General features: G+C 31.6%; 2 protein-coding genes across 15 annotated transcripts in view; one reads left to right on the forward strand and one right to left on the reverse strand.

Annotated features, from left to right (window-relative positions):
- The window catches only part of eIF3a (eukaryotic translation initiation factor 3 subunit a), a 38192-nt gene extending 27806 nt beyond the window's left edge, over positions 1–10386 (reverse strand). Inside the window, exons 1-7 of the mRNA XM_076512758.1 lie at positions 10148–10386; positions 5670–5860; positions 4450–4586; positions 3776–3998; positions 2104–2244; positions 896–1104; positions 57–231 (exon numbers count right to left, since the gene is read on the reverse strand). Of these exons, the coding sequence (XP_076368873.1) occupies positions 57–231; positions 896–1104; positions 2104–2244; positions 3776–3998; positions 4450–4586; positions 5670–5860; positions 10148–10196 (1125 nt within the window). The 5' untranslated portion in view covers positions 10197–10386. The remainder of the gene's footprint in view (positions 1–56; positions 232–895; positions 1105–2103; positions 2245–3775; positions 3999–4449; positions 4587–5669; positions 5861–10147) is intronic.
- Positions 10387–10743: 357 nt separating this feature from the next.
- The window catches only part of LOC143256083 (protein hu-li tai shao-like), a 53587-nt gene continuing 39859 nt past the window's right edge, over positions 10744–24471 (forward strand). For 9 of the 14 annotated variants that reach the window (XM_076512765.1, XM_076512777.1, XM_076512788.1 and 6 more), the window contains exon 1: positions 10769–10924. The gene's annotated coding sequence lies outside the window, so the exon portion shown is untranslated. Of the gene's footprint in view, positions 10925–24471 lie in introns of all 14 variants that reach the window. The other 5 variants (XM_076512779.1, XM_076512789.1, XM_076512782.1 and 2 more) reach the window with 2 other exon arrangements.

The raw sequence follows: 24471 nt of genomic DNA on the forward strand, positions 1-24471 counted from the left end.
TGACCAGAACAGTGTCTATGAATGAAATATTTAGTAGGATTTTCAGGTGCACATACCAAATCCTTGACCAGCGATGACCTTGTTGGTGGATTAGATAAGCCGAGTAGCGTAGCTAACATTCTGTTGTTCTTATCAATGATGTTTTCATCAGTTTCAACCAGACGGTCAATCTCGGGTCGATTGGGTGGCATAGGAATAGCAAGTGTTGCAACTACAACTCTTGAAGCCATCCTAAGAAAGAAATTACACACACAAAACATGTGTAAATAAAATACTTATATGTTTTAACAATGATTACTGTTACAAACACACAAAATGTGCAATTTTTAATTTAATAATCAAATTATTGCCCACAAACAAAGTGAAGGGAGGATGTTATATTTTCCAGTCTATATTTTTCATAATTTTAAGTAATAATGCATTTGTATTTGTCAAGCTAAACTTAAGCCAAACACATCATTTATTTGTAAAAAGTATGGTTTATTTCATAAACACACCCCCACTCTTTTCAAAATAATATTCCAAAAACCAAGAAAACCACAGGAACTTATCAACATCACTTTACAAGTTCCACCCACCTAGTTCATAGCAGATGTTTTCTACAAAGTCATCCTTCAGCAACTAATGGAGTGCATTTAAGAATTGTTTCAGGTACTTCACTATTACTACCCCTAATTCTGCTAATAACAGAATATGAAATTCCTAATCGTATAAAATACCTAGTTTAGAATTACAAAATTACTCAAAAATAAAAGATTACAAAGACTCAATATTGTATACAAATTTTCATATGTTAGCTCACAAGTAATGTAACAATTAACAAAGTAAGTTGATGTCTTATGCCCTACAATGATTTTAATCCAACTAAAGTAGCTGCTACAAAATGTTACATTACCTCTGGATTTCATCAGCAGTTATGTTCTTCTTCAGTTCTCTTGATAGATGGAAAAGGCGAAACAATGCACATGCATGGAACAGGTAGTTTCCTGCTTTCCAGAATACAAGAGCAAGTTTTTGACGATAATTAGCCATTAGCTGAGGTTTGGGTGGTTTCTTGGATAGTGCCATCAAACTGTGTATATCTTCTACAGCTTTATATGCTTCCTTAAAAAGGTAAATACAAATGCAGCATATGGTAAAATGGTATCATACAGCTGAAGTTAATACTGTTAAACAGTTTAAAATGGAATGGAAATCACCTAAGATCAAAACATTAAATATAAACTGAAGAATGAGTCATGAATTAAACCAAATACTGAGCACAACTTGAACTTTAGATACAATACTCAGTTACCAAAAATAAAAATTGTCTCAGTCATAAAGTGTATGCCACAAGTTTCTTGTAATTTTCTTTTATCAAAATAGTGTTTGGTTGGTTGATTTAGTGTTTTATGGCACAAAGTAGCTAGGCTGTCTGCACCAAACATCCGGTAAAAAGGTAAAATTCAAGTAAATGTAGTAAAATTCATAAAAGGAAATTAAGGTAAAACAAAACAAAGGTCAAAAAAGAAACATAAATAGCATAAAAGCAATGTTTACATCTAGTCTACAACGTTAAGAGAAAAACTACAGTAAGAGAAGTTGTAAAGGACTTTCCGTAGCATAATGGCAATTATCATGACCCACCAGGAAGACAGGTAAGTACAAAAACCACTGTCAGTCACATGAAGTTGGCCTTTCCAGTCCTGGTTCCGAGTTATGTGACATTATGACCATTTTCAAAAAGTAATAAAAGTTTTAAAAAGACATGTAGCAAAATTTTAATAATAACTTGCCGGGATGACTAATGGGTAGTTCAAACACCAGTGTTAGTCACCTGAAGTTGGCATCAAAATAGTGAATAATTTTTGAGCTGGTGTTAGCAAGATCAGTTGCTTAAAGAATGATTCTTATTTTAAGAGTTATTGGCCTCATATAATCAACTTTAACAAGACTTAACACAACCTCATATTCTCGAGACAGCTCAGTAGGGGTATTGAAACTTTAAAATACAGAACAACGTTTCAATCTTTTTCAGTTGTATTAAAGATGACCTTTTTTATCCTTTCTATTATTTCTCTAATCTTACTCTATTCACTTACTTTCTACTCCTTTAAAGCTCACCTGCCAAAGTTCCATTTGAATGGCTATATCCAACTGTACAAGACGTGTTTCTAAATGCATGGCTTGGCTCTCTGGATTGTTCAAATTTACAGCAGTTTGCTGGTTTTGATGTTTCTGTATGTGACTGAAGTGTGTGCGAAGCTGCAACACAAGTGCAAATCCATTCTCAAACACACAGAGAAACAAACTTTCTATCCTGTGGTTAACTAGCATAGGTAAAATACATTTAACTGAAAAATAAGTGTTTGAACTTTTATAAAGTATGCCACAGAAAATTCAGTATTTAGGGTTAATATTATAATGATGTTTTTCACTCGTAACCTTTTTCATCTTATCTGTAATATTTTCCTTTTTTTTTTTTTTTTTACTACTCACCCCTCAAGTACTGTGTGGAATTTTTGTAATCTTATATTTTCTCATTTCCTTTCAAATATGCAGTAACCATTTAACCAACATCTTGACTCATAACTCATGTTGTAATGCTGAAATGTTCCTATTTTCTCAGTAAAAATGCATTTTATAAAGACATTGCTAATTTTGAAACCATATTGTATTAACATTACATCCATCTCCAAGCAATTCATGAATTCAGATTAAAATAAACTAGTACATCAAAGTCTGGCTATCTGTACTCTACACACATACAAAGAAAACTAAAATCAAAATAATTTGCATTAATAAAAATATTCCTCACAATTTTAAGAATTAAGGAAAAGTCACATTTACACATTTTCATTATATTATCAAAGAATAACAACTTTAATTTAAAAGAAAAAAATAAGTTTTGTTTACCAAGTATAAACTGGAAACAAACACTAAGACATGTTCGTGTACCTGATCAACAATTAATGAAGAAACTGTACATATAAAGTACAGACAAAAATAACTATCACTTAAAGTTTATGCTGGAGTTATTTCCATAAGGATGAGTTAAAAAAGCATTTATTTATACAGGGTGTTCGGAAAGTCACTGTGCACTTGTATATTTATTAACAGACATGTTTCAATATAGAATACAGGAGGTAAATATGAATGACAATTATAAACAATGTTAAAAGTGACCCCCATTGGCATTAATACAGGCCTGGATCCTTCTTATTTTGTTTCTAAACACCGCTATCAGTTGCTGGCTTGAAATAGACTAAATAAAACATGATTACAAAACTGCACAGTGACTTTCCAAACACCCTGTGTGTGTGTGTGTGTGTGTGTGTGTGTGTGTGTGTGTGAGACTTTACAATCATTATACACACACATTTGAAATTGTTTTTTTATCTACAGATGTTAAAAATTACTTGTGAAATAAATTTATATAAACAACTTTGACTATTATATGACTAAAATATAACCATAAAAATATAAGTGAATAGCTTACTGTATATGAAAAATTCACTCATAATGGTTAGTAGGCTTTAAGATCACTTAAATCTAAATAATTAATTTTAATTAGGTGGTTGTGTATGTTCTTAGTAACAGTAAAATTAATGTCTAATCACCAAAATCTCACTGAAATGAAAGAGTAATATGTTTGTCTTCATATCTTCAATCTGGTTTTATGTTTGTAACAAATTCATTTTTTGCATTATTTTCTTTTGATTTTGGAACAAAAATGTACAACAAACTAAATTTTTGTCAAATAAGGCACTTAAGTTAACAGCATTATGAAACTCACGTTGTCACACAACTTCCTAAACTCAGTCTTACGACTATACTTGAGACAGAATTTGAATGCTTGTTGGGCAATGTCATGGTAGAGACGTTCAACTCTCGAGTTGTTCCTCAGTAACTCCAGACACTGACGATAAGACTCCCACAAGAACTTCACCCATGGAGTGAGAACCACCCTGTCTTTCCTATCTTGAGTATCTTCACTACTGACAGCACTCAAAAGGAGGCTAAAAATCAAGCAAAAAAACTGAATCCTAGAAACATACAGTGAAAATTTTAAATACAAGTTTTAAGTTTTAGTATATCAGGTATAATTAACAGTATTACCTCTTTGAGATACCAGAGCCTCCATGTGTAAATCCATAAAACAAATTCAAATGTATAAACCTGTACAGATTCATCATACTCACCTTCATCGATGACCAGAATCTTATTAAATGAATAACTTTCAGAATTATTAAAACTTACATTTATATGTTAAGAAATAACTGATTACATTGTATCTTTTGTCTCAAACACCCAGATATAACTATGCACAATGCCAGGAACTCTTCATAGTTAACCTATAAATTTTCAAAAATGCAAAAACTAAACATATAACCAAGAAAATCAAACAAAAATAAGTTTCATTTTGAGGTGTTCAAAGTCAAAATGTATACTTCCTTAATGATACTTCACCTTTCAGGGGTTTGCATTTGATCCAAATCATCAATATCCAGAATGCTCTGCTGAGATTCCTGTCTTGCAGCTTCCGTTTTTTCTTCCGCCAACCTCAAGTACATACGAACAACATCTTCCAAGGATTTGATATTAACCTAATACACAATTAATAATTTTAAAGTTTAAAGAAAAGTAACTGATATTATTTTAGAACAATGTATTTTATACTTTAAGTTGTTCAAGTGCTATTGCATACAAATAGCCTTCCAAGATGATCATATTAACAATCATCGAAAACAACTTCAGCCCTTACAGTTACCAATGCCATCAATTTGAAATATTCCTGAGATAAAGATGCATTGAGACCATAGACCATAAAATAATATAAGTCACAGATAGAGATGAAGAAAGAACATCCAAATTTTGCAATTAATTTTAACAATTATTGTTAAGAGTTTCCTATGTATTTTAAATTCACAATAAGCAAGTCCACTCAATTTACTGATTAGTTCTTTACAATAACTGTTGTACTAAAAAAACTCAATACAATGAAATATTTGGACACAACTACTGATAGTATAAAAGTTAATAACTTGAAGGTTTACACACAAATCTATATAACAGTTACACAAAACATTTTCCAACCAGAGTAATCTCAATTTTAAAACTGCTGGAAAATGTTTTTCTAATGACTCAGATCAATAAATGTTGAAGCTAACTTGGTTCAAAATATATGATCTATGTTTGTGTGTAATAAAACTTGTTAATCATTCATGTTAGTGATAAAATATTTCAATACTTATATTTTTATGGGTGCTAAATTTATCAGAATAACTCACATTCTGACCTTTTGACTGATTTTACACACATCATTTGATGAAATAAGTATGTAAGTATTTTCAAACATGGAACAAGTTGACCACCTTTGCTAATATCTTAATATCTCAGAAAAGATTGAAGGTTCTTACCACACACACACGTTTGAACATCGCAAACATCTAATTTAAACCAACGTGTGACACACAAAAATCAATATTTAGATTTTGTTTAAATACTTTTAAGTAATTATCGTACAATACTAAAATTTCAATTATCTACAATTTGATACCAAACTCACTGACACACATTCATAAAATAGTAGTTCAATTAAACTTTGAATGCGAGTCTACAAATGCAATAACATAGCCTCTGATCTGTGAACCGTAGAAAGACACATCTTAGTAGGGTTAACAACTGACCTGCTGGCAGATGTTCCTATACTGAAAAAGTCCCTCCTTGGCAGTATGACTCTTCTTCAATTCCACACAGAGCTCCAAATACTTGGTCATGATGGGTTCGTGGATCTTGGTCCATGTGCGATGTTTACGGCTTTTGATGACATCATAGAGAGCATCCAAAGCCCGCTGCTTTTTTCCAACATCAATAAACTCTACATAAATAGAAAAAATAAACTTTAAATGAAAAACTTAAAAAAGAACAATGTCAAATGTGTTAATTTTATCCCAACAATACCTGAACAGTTTCCAAGCCATTTTAGTATTAAAATTTCAAAAGCAACTGGGCTTTTATAAGTGTATAAATGATGTATTTAAATTTAAAAACTGTACATGTGATCATACTACACTAGCACTTAAAGGTGTTCAAGATAAAGATACACACCATGCTTACACAAACCTGTATTATTAAAGATAAAAACTTCAATACATTACAAAAACATAATATATCCCACAGCATAAAGTTACATAAATCATAAATTAATAACAAAAATTATGCAAGAAAGGATTTATATAGGTTTCTACTTGTGGTGTTAAAAATTACATTCTCAACTGCAGTAACCAATGCTTTTATAATCTCCGTAACAGTAGTAGCATTTAAACATGGATTTCTATAGAAGGCAAAGTAAAATAGGTTTGAAGGTTTTACTTTTCTCTAGGGTTGTTGTGAAGAGAACTTTGATGGATTAAGTAGTCTATTGTTGTCCATATGTTATTTCTAATTTGATTCAGAATTGTGTTTTGTAAGTTACAAAAACAAACTTGTTCAGTGATTTTTAACCTTTCTGATATTACAACAGCTACACTTGGTCCACTTTCTAACTTTATTTACGAATAATGTCCTTTTTTGTTTTACACTTTTTAACAGAATAAAGAAGTGTAATTTGTAATGTCTCCACTAACTCATTTGCATGCACAACAAGTTATTTATATATTAGTTAAATAGTAATAGGTGTGTGGAAGAACAGCCTTACAATTTAAACAATACCATATCCAAACATAAGGCAGGAGCTGGACACCAATAACCACTCAAAAAAAAAGCTGAACAGAAAAGCAGTGTTCAGAAGTTTGTAGTGTGTTCATTATAAAGAAAAATTAGAAAGAACATTAGTTAATTTACATACAACTTTATTTTTCAATGTTGTACCAGTGGGGAAATATTACATGTATAAACCATGCATGGTAACCAATTAGCTAACAAGGTCTGAAACTATCATTTTCCAAGAAAATGAAGTACCACAGTTCCAACTTAATGCGTGATTTACACAGGACAAGTCAGCTGCTTTTATTAATAATTTCAACCATGAGTTACTTTTAACGTTCAACTAAACAAACCTCATCATGTTATGAAGTGAGCCAACTTGAACAATAATACCTAACTCCACTTAAAAGATTTTAGGCAACAAGGTATTAGAAGCTATAGTTTAAACTTGCATAATGATAAGCAAGCTTGGAAAATTTGGAATCAACATTAATAGCATAACTAAGACATGGATTAAAGTAGCAGCTTCAAATGTAAGTTTAGTTGTTAACACTGATGTTAAAAGTTACAGCTAATCAAGCTACAGTCGAAATGGAAGATTACGATTAACAGAAATTACCAAAACTTGATTAGATCCAGAAAAACCTGGTAACAAGAATTATCTTGGAATTCCATGTCACAAATTAAACAAGGTGGAGTGACTTATGTCAGGAATGAACTACTCCGTTAGAATTAATGACAAAAATTGTGGTCAAGAGACTAAATCTTTATGGGTTACAAGCAGCAGTCATAATGATGGAAAATTAACTGGTAGTTGTTACAGTCTACCTAATCAGACAGACAAGACCAACAAGAATCTGTTTACAAGGACATCAGGACAGTTACTTACATTAACACAATAATTATTGGAGATTATTATTTTTTTTAGGATTGTTTTTGGCCCAGATAGCAAAGAAAAGAAAACCTAGAAATGGTTCAGCACCTTCAATATCATTATGATAGCTGAGGACAAAAACATTTTAGCCTAATTAGCAATGTGACACCCATGTAAGATGAGGTTAGTAGGCTTAACCATCTGCCTTAACTTATTGTCAAATTTATTCAAAGAGCTGCTCCTAATCAACATATACAAACTATTATTTAAACTTACTGTCTTATAATCAAACAAAATATTTTGCATTAGGTATTACAAGTTCTTCATGAATCGCAAAAAATAAAAGCATAAATAAACAAAAATTAAGTAATAAATAGTAAGGCAATGTGCTGATATTAAGGATGTTTTATTTTTGAATTTTTTGATACACTCATTTGATTTGTTACTTTTTATGGTAACAATATTCATTTCTTACACTCAGTGTGCTCAAATTATTTCCAGAAGTAAAAATAATTTTTACAACCAACTAGAAAATGATTTTCTATTTATGATTGACAGACTGTTCATTTTATTGTTTTAAGGACTATATAATCGTGATAGCATCTTTTGATGCCATGTATACTTCCAAAACTTAATCCAATTATTTATGAAACAGAGTAAATATTTTAGTAATTCTTTATAGCATTTAGAATTCAAACATTTTAATGGTTTTATATGTTTACTTGTAGCCAATATCAGACCATAAGAATCAGTACACTGGTCTAGGTCTATATCTAGTAAAAGGGCAGGTGAAAACATTTTTGATAAATTGTGTTTATACTATATAAAGACCTAGAATGGCTTATAAAAATTTAAGCAAATTAGAAAGCAGTATGTACAAACTGCTGATTCCATCTATTAAAGCCTCCACAAAATTTTCAATAGCCAGCATCATACAATGGAGGCTTCTTAATTAACATAGCACCAGCCTGTAAGATGCATTAACTTCCTGTACATTTCCTATAAAGATATCAATCCCTTTAAGGTAATTTTTTCTGGTAACTATTGAAATCAGCCAAATTATTTACAAGTTAATAAAAGAAATCATAAGTTCATATATATATATATATATATATATATGACCCACATTCAGAGTACACATCCATTCCCACTGTCTAGAAATTACAACGTTTCATCTGCTACAAAATGATCCCAATAACATCTTCCATCCAAATTTCCTATCTTATAAACTTTTACATGGCTTTTGGAATCAATCAGCATTAGGCACATGTTAAATTCACAACACGCTTTCTTCAACACATGAAAATTACAAAAATGTCAGGAATAGTTACTGTTATTGTATGTTGAAAGAAGATATGAAAAAGATCTTAGTTCTCATGTAATTCTCTGGTTTTAACATTATTACAATTGCTCATGCAATATTTGCTTGAAATGCATGTAAATTAATTTTATGATGAATTTTTTTTCCATGTTAAGCATTCAGATAGCCCTGATAATTCACAAATAGATAGCTATCAAAACTGCACTTGTTACAATGTTTATAGATCCACTGATGTTACAACTACGTAAGAGATGGAAATGTGTATGTTTAAAATAAGAAAACATTTCAACCATAAAATATTGCATACACACACATAAATTCAACTGTATAAAATAAAAGTACCAAACGTGGTACGAGCCATTTATTGAGCTGCATTCAAAATCAGTTTCTAAATGCTAAAACATACAGCTGCAACTGTACCATTTTTTTTTACTACTATGTGATTCTATATATTTATAAATGTGAATCCAAAAATTACATGATGAAAATTTGACTTTTTTTAAAAATATTCAAGGGGACCAAACTATGAGCTGATACCATTCAAATCCTCCAACATATTTCGGTAGTGTAAGCATTAATGATGATATATACCTTGTTTTATTGTTCTTTGCAAGCTCCATTATGTATTCAAGCCTAAAACACACAAACTTTTAAAAAAATTTCAGCTTCTCTCATTCAATGCATGAGCCAAGCAAGGCACATTTCTTCAAAAATTTCCCCAGCAAGTAAAAATTAAAAAAATGTATCTTGCATTTTTCATAGTATAAACACAAGTAACATGTGATGGAGGGATGTTCTTTAAATGTAAATTGGACATGCTTCTTAAATATTTACATTAGATTATTCACTATTTCCTAATTTTTCATTTGGGTACATACTTTTCTAACCACCACCTTTATTTTTTATATTGTATAGAAACGTTGTTTAATGTGTTCTTTAACATATTATACTCCGTTTAAATGCTCGTTAATACTTTTAGTTTTATACTAGTTTCATCAATATTTATATACAGGTTCATAGTTAATTTATTTTTTTTAGTTTTAATTATTCATTTTTATTGTAAAGTGTTTGGTAACTCATCAAATTTCAGTCCGGACCTTGTACGAATTCATTTTCATAATATATATATATATATATATACAAGTTCGCTGTTAATTACAAATAAATTCATTTCTGTTGTTTTCAATGTTATAAATCCTTCACTTTGGTGCAAGTGCAGATGACGAAAATTGAAAATAAAACTAAAATGTAGTAACAGAGCTTACCATTTGCTCTTTTAAGAGCATTTTCAGGTCTTTGGAAATAAGTCGGCATTTTTCATTCAAATTATAAACCTATTTCCCAAATAAAACCACCTATAATAAATAACCGCAACTGGAACTTTGAAAATAAGTACATAAAATTTTACTACACTTTTTAGTTTGGTTACAAATGTGGTATTTCACAGACGTGGAACCCAACAATATGGCGCATGTCACGTGGTTAAATGCGCAAAAATATTTCTGTTGCATTTTGGGAAGTGTTAAAGGATTTCCAATAAATTCGAGTTGAACAAATATACTGTAATGGCTTTTCATATTAACACTCTATTTTTATATAAGGTTGTATATTATGCAATGTAAAATATTTAATAGAAATCTAAATAGTTATTTATTATTGGTAGTAAATACTGAATAATCTGACAGTTGAAAAGTTATATCTATTACGTTTTCTCCCTTTTTTTGAAATGATACACTAAAATAAGTAAATTAAAAATGTCATTTGTATTTATAATTTCCTGTAAAGTTAATTATATTTTTATTTTTGTATGAAAAATACTACTTTGATGAGAATTCATTTTAACTTAAAAATATGTTTATTTTGAATTAGTGAGGGATAGTATTTTCATAACGTAACAGCCGCTCATTCGGACTTACTTGCCGCGCCCTGTCATAAGTATACTGGATCGATAGAAAAGGTGATTATCTCTTATTTTGAGAGCAGTGTAGTGTATAAAGTGGCTTCAGGTGTTGGTTTGTATAACGCATTGAAAGTTGTCAAAGGTAGGCCTTCGAAAATGTTCGCATGTTTTAATTTTTGTTAAGCAACTCGTTTAATATAAACAGTAACGTTTGTGAAGTAACATTAAATTTGAAGGAATCTTACTGTAACATAATAAAACTAATTAAACGAATACCTTTGGTCCATCCACTTTGGGCTGTTTTATTCAGTAAATTAAAGGAAACAAAAATTCAAAAGCAGTTCTTATAATATAAATATTTTATGAAGGTTTCCCCTTATTTAATACATTTACCGCTTTGATGGCAACCTCTTCCAAAGACTAACTATCCTGTTTCTAGTGTTAGAAAAATAAACTTTATAAAAATCTATCAGCCGAAGTGAATATAACTCCTACTCTGTTATATTGATGTCTTCTGGCTTTATCATTCTCATCAATAGTAATTAAAGAAAAAGACTGCAAATTAACACCATCAATTCCCTGAACAATCTTGATTAAGTGATTCAGATCCCTTACTATTTTTCTTTATTCTCAAGAGAGAAAACAAGTTCAGAGACCTTAATGTATTCTTGTATGACTACCATCCCCAATAGCCCTCCTCTGAATTTTTTTTTCCAACAACTAAATATATTTTCTAATGTAAGGAACACGGTTTGGCCTAGCCAGTGATATTGCAACTTCTGTAGACTTGTATTCATTATTTCTTTAAATACAATCTAAAATTCTATTTATCATTCTACTAACAAGTGTGTATTTCTCAAATGACCAAGGAGACTGATGAACAAGAACACAGATGTTTTTCTTCAGTAATGCTGTTAAAATTATTTCCATTGAAATTATTATACTAGGAATTCAAATTATGATATCCTGCATGTGCTACCATGTGTGTTGTATTTGTTATAATTGAAAGCCATTTGCCATTAATTTGGTTAACTTGCAGGATTATCAAAACCATCTAAAGCAGCATCATCTTTCTCACAGCCAGCAACACCCAACAAATTAAATAATGTATCAACCATTTGTTGATCTGTCTCCTTAACCTGAAGATGATCTAGGAAGGTTAAAACATTGTTCTCTCCTTATCAATGAAAGTGTTAATACCCATACTGGCCGTTCTGAGATGCAAAGATATTTTTGTACTACATTCTAACTTAAAAATCACTCTCTGATCCTGGCATATAATTTATATGCTGTGTACTTGTCGACAACTACAGTCTCTGCCAAGGAAAATTTAATTTATTTTTGCTGATGTAGACCAACTGTAATCAGTGTTGATTTTCGAGAAAGAAAAATGTTACCAAAATTCTGTAGACACACAAAGAGAAGTTTCTACAGTGGTTGCAGAGCTGTCATAAAACCTTTTTGTTTTGCTTTGACTTAATTTAATGTAATGTTAGTTTTATATTAACACATAATCTTAAACATCCATTTGAAGATGGACATTCATCTTATGCTGCTTATTAAAACATAATTCATGTTGATTTTGGGCTTGTATTAATTGCATGTGTTGACAGTGAACACTGACACGTGGGCTTGTCTCTACACTGAAATCTCTGGGATTGCCTTTGAATTAGAGAGCTAATGTTTAAAAGCAGCCTTTGATAACAAATTAAACTAGTTCTTTATTGTCTTTTTTGCGTCTTAGCTGTAGTAATTTTAATTTCACAGAACGTTGATCACCTTACATGGTGACAGCAAACGGTCCCAGTCTTAACTCCTGCTGTAGTTATATCACTGACATTTGAAGATTCAAGGAGACCAGAATAAAATTGTGACATAAAGTTAGTTTTCAGTTGCTCAGAAAACCTTTAAACAAAAATAAAATATTACATATCTATATCTGAATAGAGTAATATTAGTATGAACATTACATGTGGCTTATGTTGGTGCTATTTAATGGTATCCTAAAAATATTTAGCATAATTTGATATATTTTCCAAATTTCTTGGTATGATGGACTATTTCACAAATTGCTTAAATTTAACATTTTTTGTACAATTATACTACATACTGTCATGTACTGTAAATGATCAAAGGAAGAAACTCTCGGCAGTCAGTTACGTCAAATAACGATTGTGTACAATATCCATTTTCGTCTTCATTTATTGTGTTCAAATTTACTTGGATAATCTTGAAACAATTTGGAGTAATGTATTAAAGGTTTTGTGTATTAAGTAACTTTGAGAATACTTGTAATTAACCTGTTTTTACTGAAACTCCTTTCACTGTTATGTAATAATTAAACATTTTAGGAATAGAATGATTAGCTGTTTTGTGGCATATCTACCACAATTTGATTCACAGACTAATGTTTTTATTAATCATATTCGATACATATTTGTTGTCAAGATAAATGATGAAGGTGAAAGTTGTTTGAATGTTTCTTTTCTGTTGCATTTGACTAATCGGTTATTCTTATGCTAAATGGGTAAAAAAATTGGTTTTCAATACCTGTTGCAACAGTGTGGAAAGTCTGTTGTATAGCTTTGTTTAAAAACACAAAACATCATTGTGGTAACATTTTGATTATTTCCATTATGTTTACTTGTGTTGTTGAAATTCTGTTGTCACATTTGTCTTCAAACTCTTCCTAAGCCTTTCATTTGGTTCTTTCAAATGTGATTGAATTAACTGGGAATGATTGTCAAGAAGATATTTTTCTCTGAAAATGCCAAATTTCATAGCTCTAGATCAGCCACGAGGAATAATGATGGGATTTCTCCAGTTTCCTCTTTCATTACATAGACTATACCTACAATCTATGTTCTTTCAATCATTACTGGCATATTTTGGACATAAGCAAAAACACCATTTGAATTTGTAATTGCATTTCATTTTCAAATCCCATCGTTTATTTGGGATGTTTGTTTTATTCTTTAAACATAACTTCATGATACCTATATAAGGTGAGGGGAATTTTAAATCATTCATTATATATTGCTTTTTTTATAATAAAAGGATAAAATGTCATTTGAATAATTAAGCCTAATAAACACAAATAATGTGTTCTTGTATATTTTCAATTTTTATATATCATTGGCATATTTTTTTGGGAAAAAAAAACTTTCATAAACCTCTCGCTCTGTATTGCAGGGACACATTAGCCAGTAATTATTAGAACCCTAATTTTGATTATTTTTGTGATTCATGATGGTAATCAATTGAACTTGATTTAATTAGAATGAAAAAATTAATTATAATGACAGTGTTTCAATTAGTTGATAGTTGGGATGATGAGAAATAGTAACAATGGGAAATGCTTTGCTTATTTTCACAAAATTAATCATTTTAATTGTAATTATATTTAACTAGTTTTTGTTTTTACAACTTACTAATTCAAGTAATCAACATGTATACAGGAATCAAGTTAATTGGCCAGTGTTCTAATGTTCACCAACATATAATATAGATACGTTATGTACTTGTATATGTCAAAATACTGTGTAGAAATTATTGGTGACAAGTATAACTTGTGAGATTCTATGTATGAAGGCAAAAAAAAAACTATTTTTTAATTTTTAGCTGTGGCATGTGGTGGCTCATAGAATGGCTCCAAGATTTTTCTTTCAAGTGCAAACTTTCTATCATTTCTTGACTGATTTTGAGATTTAACTGAAGTTGGTTGTCAAGAAGCCCAACCCTTTTGATTGATGTATTTGTCCATGTCCAAGGTCTTATTAATTTACTGTAATCCTGCTTGAAAGAATTTCAATTTGAGAGTAGGGTGGTTGAGATCCCGATTAGTAAATCAATTTGAGTTTGTATGTGTGCCCCATGCTTGGTATTGCTGGCACATACAAATATAGCTAATAAAAAGGTCTCTTAAATTAATTTACTCTGTTGCTGTAAATAATTTCAAGTGCTGTAGCTATTGAGGATACTCTATTGGTTTTCAAATAAAAACATTTATCTCCTAGCTCCATTTTTTTTTTTAAGATTTGAAATGTGATTACATCCATGGTCATTGAGGATTCCCTCATGATTTTACATCTTAGGCAAATTAAGCATCCACATACTGGTATAGTTTATGATTGTTTGAAGTTGTATTTTTAACATGCACATACTTTTTATTTAAGGTTTGAATTTTATGGGTAAAGGTTTATAACAGAAATGATATTATCACTTCAATTGTGAAGTAACTAATTTCTTCAGTTTACATAAGAATGGGCTTGCCATCATCTTTCGTTACAGCTGTTTGGATATCATGCTTGATCTATTTCAACGTCTTCATTGTTAGGGACCTCTGCTTTCTTGCTCTCAAACTTCATCTTTAGACTCATAACGTCCACTTGTTGGCTTTCCATGTTTTGGGAGTTTTGAACGTGGTGGCTGACCAGCTGTGTTCCAAAGACTACGTCATTCTAGCACACAAAGTATTCCTTCATTCTACAGCTAATTCTGTGGATTTGATCCCACTTTCAAAAATTAGTTATCTTGTTACATTTTTAATTATCCAGTACACCAAGTTTTCAACTTCTCAGTCACCAAAGCCCTGGCAGTATCCCCTTAAGGTCTGGATTGATCCATATTCTTTTTATGTACCTATCATCCTCTTTATCTTTCTTCCCAAAGATGCTGTCTTCAGTCCAAAGTATTCTTTACAAAACTTTTTATCCTTCCTTAGCCAGCTCATTTATAACTTCTACTTCTTCACCTTTTGATGATTTGGAGACTTCTATTTATTCTATCCTGGAAGTCCCTTTTTTGCATCAGTCACACTACAGTTTTCATGTTCGTCACATCCATTTTCAAGCTTGTCTTTTATCCATTCCTTTACAAGATGGGTAGTTTTCTCTAGTAGAGAAACTCTACATGTTGTTCACACTTCTTGGTAATCCACGAAATTGTCTGATTTATAAATACTGACCCAGTCACCATTTTCTTCCATGTTGACTCTTCTTGGCTATTCACTGAAGTGGCTGACGTTTAAACACGTGCACATTCACCAATTTTCTTGTTACAAGTTGTTTGCTGCTTCCTTATCTCATACTTATCTGGCTTTTCCGTGTTGGTCTATTTGTCTCTACATTCACCAGTTATGATGTACATCTAATGATCTTTAGTCTTTTTTCTTGATTCTTTGGACATTTTCTGAGGCTATCTAATCTGGTTTCTCTTCTGGAGTGGACACTGCACAGATAGCCCACTGTTTAGCTGTAATAAACAAATAGATTATGGACTTCAACTGCAGTTTATTTCTTGGAGCTCTTACACATCTTTCACTTCAATCTTTGGCCACTGGTTCCTCATACTAATTTTATCTTGTAAATTTCCCACGCTTTTACCACAGGTAAAAGTTTATTTTCTGACTGCTTTTTTTTCTTCAAGACTTGAACTGCTTGTGAAGGTATTTGGATGTTCACACATTTACACCCAGTTTATTATCTTTGTCCTTTTTAAACAGGTAACTGGTATTTTGCTTGTGTTTCTCTCTCCAAAGTTCACTGTGTTTTATTATGAGATTTCAACTTGGCTTATTGTCCTAGCCACACTACTTGTACATAGTCTGCTCATCCACTGAAATATAGAGGTTGGTAAAAGTAACTCTTACCTGTTACTCATACCACCTTAGCATCATGCTAAAGGTTCTTTTAACTGTACCTTTCTGCACTGCTATTTGTGCTTTTCGAGATGGATGCAGTCTTCTCTTTCTAATGAATAACATAGTTTATGGTTTTCCCCTTTCTGTTGCTATATTTTCAAAAATAGTTGTTTTTTTCTTTATTTACACACATACACTAATCCACCCATCTTTTTGATGTGGAATTCTAGCTATCTATTCTGTTAAAGTAAGTAATACTTCTATAATTAATTTTCCTTACATGAATATATATTTCACAAAAGATATCTTTCCACCCATCCTACCTATCCACTTCCAGTATGCATTTTTCCTGTCTTGTCAAGAAAGTGTTTGGCACAAACAAAGAGCTCCAGAGGAGTACTGTACATGGAGAATTTCATCCTCCCATTGGTGAAGAGGTATAGCTTTGATTCCCATTTCATCTTAGCCTGGCACTGTATATTAGATGTCTGGAATGGATGTTTTGTTTAAGGTCTTAGTGCATGCTTGAAAATGTTGGGAATGTTATGAAGTATTTAACTACTTGTTCTGTGGGGAGTTGTTTTTACAGACCTGCAAAATTAAGCTTTATAAAAGTTATTTTGGTTTTAGTAATGGAGTTTCCATAATTCAGCTACACAGATTTCAAAAATATTTTTCTATCACATAAGGATTTTTTTACAATTTGGAAGAAAATTCTTACTTAGATAAAATTAATTTGTTTACCACAATGAACTTTTTCGATTATTGTTTGTTGACACAAGTAAAACTAAAAAAAGTGGAAGAACAGTCATGTCAAACAAATGTATATCCTCACTTTTTATGTAAATCTACGTCTTTTGGTCTAAAAAACTGCACATTGTAGTCTTTTATGTATTATGTTATGATGTTTGTGAGAAATCTGTATGTGATGGAGAAAAACTGATATTAGTATACAGGAATTACTATAGTTCTTTTAAAAATTTTGAAACAATAAAAGGCCTATGTTGTGTTTTCATTTCAGGTGAGGAAAAGATTGACTTTCCAACATTAACAATGATAAACAAGAATCATTACTGGTTAATTTTTTGTTATTTACAACAGAAGAATGTACATTCATCTGTTTTATATCATGGATAGTTCAGTATATCATGCAGAACTATCCATGCATTTAAACTGTGTGTTCAAAAGTAGCATGAACCCTAATGTTGAACATGCAGAATGCTAGTTTGAAATGAGTTTTTGTTGATTCATTTGTCATCTGATTGATCAGTTTGTGGAATGACTGACATTGTTTTCTTTTATCAGGTGATTGGTATAGATCATTGTACTGGATGAATGGAGTCTGTTGTGCCAGGGTTCTTAAAATGATTTATGTTCATTATTTAATTTTATGGTTTGATATGTTTTCTAAAACAGTTAAAAGGTATATGAACTATTAATTATGTTACATTAGGTGAAATAAATTAATTTTATTAAATATCTTTCATTACTACTTTTATTCTCTTTATGTATTTGTAGAGTGAGTATGACTTGGATCGTGTAGAGTTGAAATTCTTGGAAATATGATATTACAAACTTTTAGGTATCACTAAAATAATCCATGTAATTACTGATAGCAATGTACCTGTACCACCTAGTGCTGTGGTATTAATTATTTTAATTATTCTGAAGATCAAACAGCATTTAAATTCAATTGAATTTTATAAACATGTTGTATGTGTTCATGTAAGTCTTAATGAACAGTAATTCAGATAAGAATATATTGCTGACTTTGGGATTGAAGATGTATTTTATTTATGGAGAAGATGAAACAAGTTTAGAAAACTGAAAGCATCGTTTATTACAAAAACACAAACTTGAGAGTGAGACAAGAAAAAGAAATAGGTAAGGTTAGGTATAATATCACTGAAAATCTGTCAGGAAGACATGATTATAAAAAATGTACAATGTGAAAGTTAAAATAGACCATTACAAGTAAAGTTGGTGGATACGAATACAAATATAGGAGAAATAATACATAATGTATTTTATTCATAGCCTAGGCCTATTAAATAAACTATCTTCATTTGGGGAAAACAGAGGTTTAAGTTTTTTATTTTAAAAATTTACTCAGAAAAAAAGATACATAAATAATACACGTTTTGTGGTTTTCTGTAACATCAAATGTTCACTCTGTAAAACTGTTACTTTCAAAAGACAACAATAATTATGGTAGATATCTGAAATATGGTTAAGTACTATATATTTAATATCAACTGTGTGTGTGTGTGTGTGTGTGTGTGTGTGTGTGTGTGTGTAAATGGAGTCCTTGGAAAATGTTTCACTGCTACCTTTTTAATGAAATAAAGTATAACTAAATTGTAAAATAAAATAATGGGATGATCTTATCTTTTATGATGTTTATTATTATTCATAAGATTAGGACTGTAACCATACAAAGTCAACAGTTCTATTCGTATATAAAGATAAACAAACAGTTGAATAACAAAACCAGTCAGCTCATTGAAGTTACTTAAATCTGTCAATTTGTATTAAAAAGGTGACATTAATCACATCCTGTTTAAAAAAAAATGAAAAACCACTTGATTTTAAATGTGAATATTTAACTTTTTAAGTAAAATGACAGCAAATAGGCTTATCACTAATTTAAGTTGCATTTAATTTGTGTAATGAAACTTTTGTAACTAAAAACATTAAGAGACTTAAGTTAAATTATTTGTGAGCTAGATACGTGTTAAGGTTATTGTGATAATGTGCTCAATGTATATTTTATATTTCTTTGTGTATTATTAGAGTACGAAAATTTCTGGCACACGATGTAAACATATGCGTGCACGCACACTAAAATGAAAAATTGGTACTGAGCTTAATCAAACTAAATAATTTAAGTTGGTGAGATGATAGGCTTATGTAAATAGTATTTTTTGTAATTTGATTAGGCTCTCATATTGTAGTTTATTAACGTTCTTAACTCGTGAGTTACAGGGCATCTGATTAAGTTGTTTTGAACTTGGAAATAATTGTGTAATAAGTATAGACTGTTCAAATTGCTTCAAAGAAATATTCTATAGTTCCTCATCATTCAACTCCAAGACCACCTAGTAAAAAGCTTATGCCTGAAATTATCATTGTAGGTGCTTGCATTTCTAAAATTGTGGTAGTGCGAGTTGTTAAGTGTTAGTAAGCATTTAGGAGTTTATAGAAGTATTGTACAACAAATGTCATGCCTGTTCTCTTGAACCTAGGACTACATTTTAGGGTGTATATTTATAATGTAAGAACACAAGAGTCAATCCCATTAGCTGTGACAAAATGATTAACACAAAGGATCATAACCAGAAAACAAAGTACATTTTAAGAGGTCCAGAAACCTAAATGTCTTTTATTTAGTTCAATATTCTCTTTTGTGATAACTTTCATGGCCGCTGTTTCCACTTACGAACAACAGAAATGACTTCTAAAAATACTACCTTGTTGTTTATCTTTCATTTTTTGTTGAGATTCAAAACCAACATTTCAAGCTAGTTTTTCAGCAAAGTCATAATTAAACTCTTCAGGTACTTTGGGGGAGAGTGGTAATCTATATTCTGTTATTGTTAAGTGCAGATTTAATGTGTCATTTATGTCCCACACTTTGAAAGGAGTTTTATTAATCTCTGCCGCTAGAGCTCTTTCGTCCATTCTCTGTTCAGGATGAAATTATCCATTTGAATTAAGGTGTCACGTGGATAAGAGAGGGACATCCTGGTGTGTAGATATATAGGAAGTGAAATTATAAATAATAATAATAAAAAAAGCCTTGAGATTAATTTTGTTTGTAAGGGTCCCTAACGAGATACGAATTAACAGAAAAACAGCACACTTCTGAACTGATAGAAACATGAGATGGTTACTTCGCGATTCCAAAGCTTTTAGTATTCGCTTTACAAACCACTACAAGAACATATCAGTAAGGAGTCTGTACGTATATCATTTCACTATATTAAAGCTGTGTAATGTTATTTACCCTTCGAGAATACTGCTGTTGGGTGGGTGTAGGCGTGTTTGTTTTCACGTGCTTATCTTTAACTCGTAGACCGATATACACTAAAATTTTACACTAGATGGTCCGGATCACTTGAAGCTTTTTCATCAATAATGGGGGAGGTATGGCATTTTTGCGAATTTTAGCTCATGACTCCGTAAAATGTGATCGGAGTTGTACGATATTTCATGAGCACATTGAGGTTGAGGCTCGTCATCACACTATAGAACATGACCCGGATCGTTAATCATTCTAGATCTGAGAACAAGTTTGAGTTTTCCCAGGTGAATTTTAACGTTATCCAATATAAACACATGTAATGTCGAAAAGAAGCGGCCAGGTTAGGGTATGCAATCTCTGGTCTCCTTTGTCATAATTGCAATAGTGAAATAATACACGATAAATAACTAGCCTTTGATAAACGTGTATTTCAGAACAAAGTGTAAAAGTCTATTCAAAATTTAAGAACGTATTTACGAAATACCTTCAACATAACATTCTTTGTAAAAGGGAGGCGGAATTATGAAAATGGTATATCAGGCTTAACATCTGTATATTCGGGAACATTGTAGTGCATCGTTATGCCTATATTAGTGTTTAAGCTTCAAGTGTGATTTAAGACTGTTCTTGCTACAAAGATGATTCATTGTGTGTATGTATGTCAGCCAGAGTCGGTTGAGTATGTCATTGTCATGTTTCGTATGGCGACTGGAAATTGCCCGACCGTATAGATTAACTACTTCATTTTTTTACTCACTTCTTGAGATAATAAACCCAGCAGTAGGACACATATCCACTTTGTATATGCCTTTAGTTTTGTATTGTACTACACAAGTACTTAATTATTTAAATTAGTCAATTATTACTGTCCACAAAGAGTATACAATTAGTATCTATTGAGGACATTGGGGATTTAATGACGAAAGAAGGGGGGAACGTTATTATGTAATACCGTTTGTTATACAGCGTTTTTTCAGAGTTCGCTCAGTTATTTGTAGTAATGTGCTTTCAAGCGGCGTTAAACACACAGTATTTCTAATATAAAATATATCATTACTTTTTGTTTTGCATGCATATGTATAGTACGTGAAGAATGATATACCATTTTTTCTCTGAACTAGTATTATAGCTGATAATATTTATTTGAATATTTCTCGATTAATTACCTACACTACATAGAATTTTTTTGGAACTAGTCCTCTATTAGCTCAGCGGTAAGTTATAAACCGAGTATTGCTATATAGCACAGGCCCAGCACGTTATGTAGTTTTGCACTTAACAACAAACAAAGCAGAAAAAATATCGCATTTTAAACATCACTTGATTAAAAATAAACAAGTTAAGTTTTATCCAACGATGAACGAAAGGATAGTTTTTGAGAATTGATTTTGCATATTGTTAGTCTTAATGACATATAGGGGGGGATATGTTTTAATATATATAGTAAAAATCTACTTCGTGTCTTTTATTGTTTATCTAGAACGATTGAAAATGAGAATATCAATTTAAATGTTAATCAATAAACTCTAACACTAACGTTTATGCTTCAAATACATTTTTGTTCACCCAAGAGTAAACATATGGATTTACGGTCGCGGCAAGACTGTCCAGCTGGTCAAACATCACTTTCCAATCGTTATAAATAGCAACAGTATATTAAACTAGATATGCACGTTACCGGGTTTATTTTTCTTTTGATCTAGTGTGCTCTGATCAGCAGTTACCATTAGTTGAAATTAGTAGTTTACTGTATTTTGCCTTTCAAACATAATACATTATGGGCTATCTGTGCTATGCCCACCCACCACGGATATGTAAGCCCGATTTTTAATGTTATAAGCATTCACAGTGAGCGTTGAGCCATGGGATGGGGAGTAATGTATGGACGAAATTTGCAGCAAATATCATATTTTGAGGGGGTGTGGGGAGTAGAACACGAAACTTGTTACTGTAAATTATTTTCGTCATTATGATGTCACTTTTTTTAAGTACAGCAAAGGTAATTGTATGCTTAACGTGTGAGTGAGTATTGGTACACGAGAGGAGATGACCATGTATGGCTTCCAGAAGTGCATATGCGCCTCAGCTAAAGGGGCATTGACCGCTTGATTCTGGTTTTATATGTGTACTTGTAGACACGTATTTGCCAATGTCTCGCAGAATAGCTTTGTCCGTGTTCGTCTAAAGTGGGCGTTCTCGGAACAGAGAAATCGATGGTTACTTACCAGTCCTGCTGGTATTACTTTTGGGGACATTCAATCTAAGAATGTAACTTGGCACGCGATGAATTGCAGACTTTACATAACCGAATACACTTATCGTCTGTTTTCACCGTATTTGAGTATTTTTAGACAGCTCTCTAGGGTTGCCTCTCATGTTTGACCTGACTTCTGGAAGGTTTATTTGTTCTTGTTTTTCTGTTCTTACATTCATCCGTTTTCTTTTGAATGTCCATGTAATTGGACAGTACTTTTCAATCCAATATTTGACAAAGCGATGGAAAATAAGATGAAAAAATGCGAATGTTTTTTGTCAAAATTTCCGACGAAAACCAATTTTTTGTTGTTGGTGTTGTAGTCACTCAATTCCATGAGTCCTCTAGTGGGTTAGCGATAAATTTACGTACTCGCCACTAGGTGGACGAAGCAAATACAGTTCGTTATATAGTTTTGCATAACAAATAACAATTCGAAGTTTTTGCTCAAACATGGGTTATTTAATTTTCAAAATTGAACTAAAATGCAATAGTGGTTTGTTATAGGTTCTTTATGTTGAAGTCACTGGTTAATGGGCAAAAGAATGTACATTAATAAACTTTGTAGTCTTAATCCAAAGCTTAAACTTTACTCGTCTTAATTTGAACTGATGGGTCATCATCAGTGAGGGCAAGAAGTGACTGTGTTTATTTTCCTGAAAGGGGCGGACGGTTGCCTGGAAGGATCTGTATCGACCATTCACACTATTATACAGTAATGTGTTGTGTGTGTGTGTGTGTCAGTTAGTCAGTAGGCACTAAAATGACGTCACGTTAAGACGTTTAACTTTCCAACTTGTACTTTCGTGACGGCATTAAAATTGTTTGTTATTCCCAATTTTCCTTTTACTTTCGGGGATCCTGTGGAAAGACAAAATTCAATGTTTTGTGTGCCGATCGTGTATAGCTTGCTTCCATTACTCTAACCCAGTGATTGTCAAACTTTTCGTTCAAGGACCACTTCGGCAGTGCCAAAGATCACGGTGAACTATATCGGAATTATTTATTTATAACATCATGAAGATTGTCGATTTTTATTTCTGTGGGATGTCATGTAATATTTGTAATGTGTATATATTGAAAAATAAGTACGGAAAATAATGCATAACGTATAAATGACTTACTGTACTCCACTGTAGGGTTCAGTATTCTTCCTCATGATTCACAGAAGCCCCAGTGACCAATCAAGTTCCTCCATTGTTTCTCACTTCTACAGCTACCTCAAGATATGTGTACTACGTTTTATCTTGTTCGCCTGTGAGAGAAGGCATGAACACATTTTCAAACGTTATTGCCTCTGGGATCCAGAGGCAGAAACGCAATATCTGATGGCTGATTTAGGTTTAGTGACCTACTTTGAAAACATATTCTTGGATTCCCACTATGTTCTGATGGTTTTTCGGGTGCATTTTGTAAAAATCTTTTTGTAGGTACTACTCTATATAGATAAGGTACTCATCTTTGCAAACTAGAAGAATTCGCTTTCTATGTTTGGTTCTGCTAACCTTAAACTGTAGGGGGAATTTGCAGACAAACAAATTAATATGCTATGCGAGTTGGTAAAGGACTACGTATTTATAAATATTACTGAGACCAACATAAATACGTTGATCAAACTTCATGAGGTATTATTGGGATTACAGCCGAATAACCCCTACTGATAATAGGGAGGGTACTCGAATAATGATGGAGCACGTTAACGACTTTATTATATAGAATTAGCATTGTTGATTTATGAATTTTCGTTATCACCTGTTTAGCTTAGCTTAC

The sequence above is a fragment of the Tachypleus tridentatus genome, chromosome 7 (genome assembly GCF_004210375.1).
Source record: "Tachypleus tridentatus isolate NWPU-2018 chromosome 7, ASM421037v1, whole genome shotgun sequence".
NCBI lineage: Eukaryota > Metazoa > Arthropoda > Merostomata > Xiphosura > Limulidae > Tachypleus > Tachypleus tridentatus.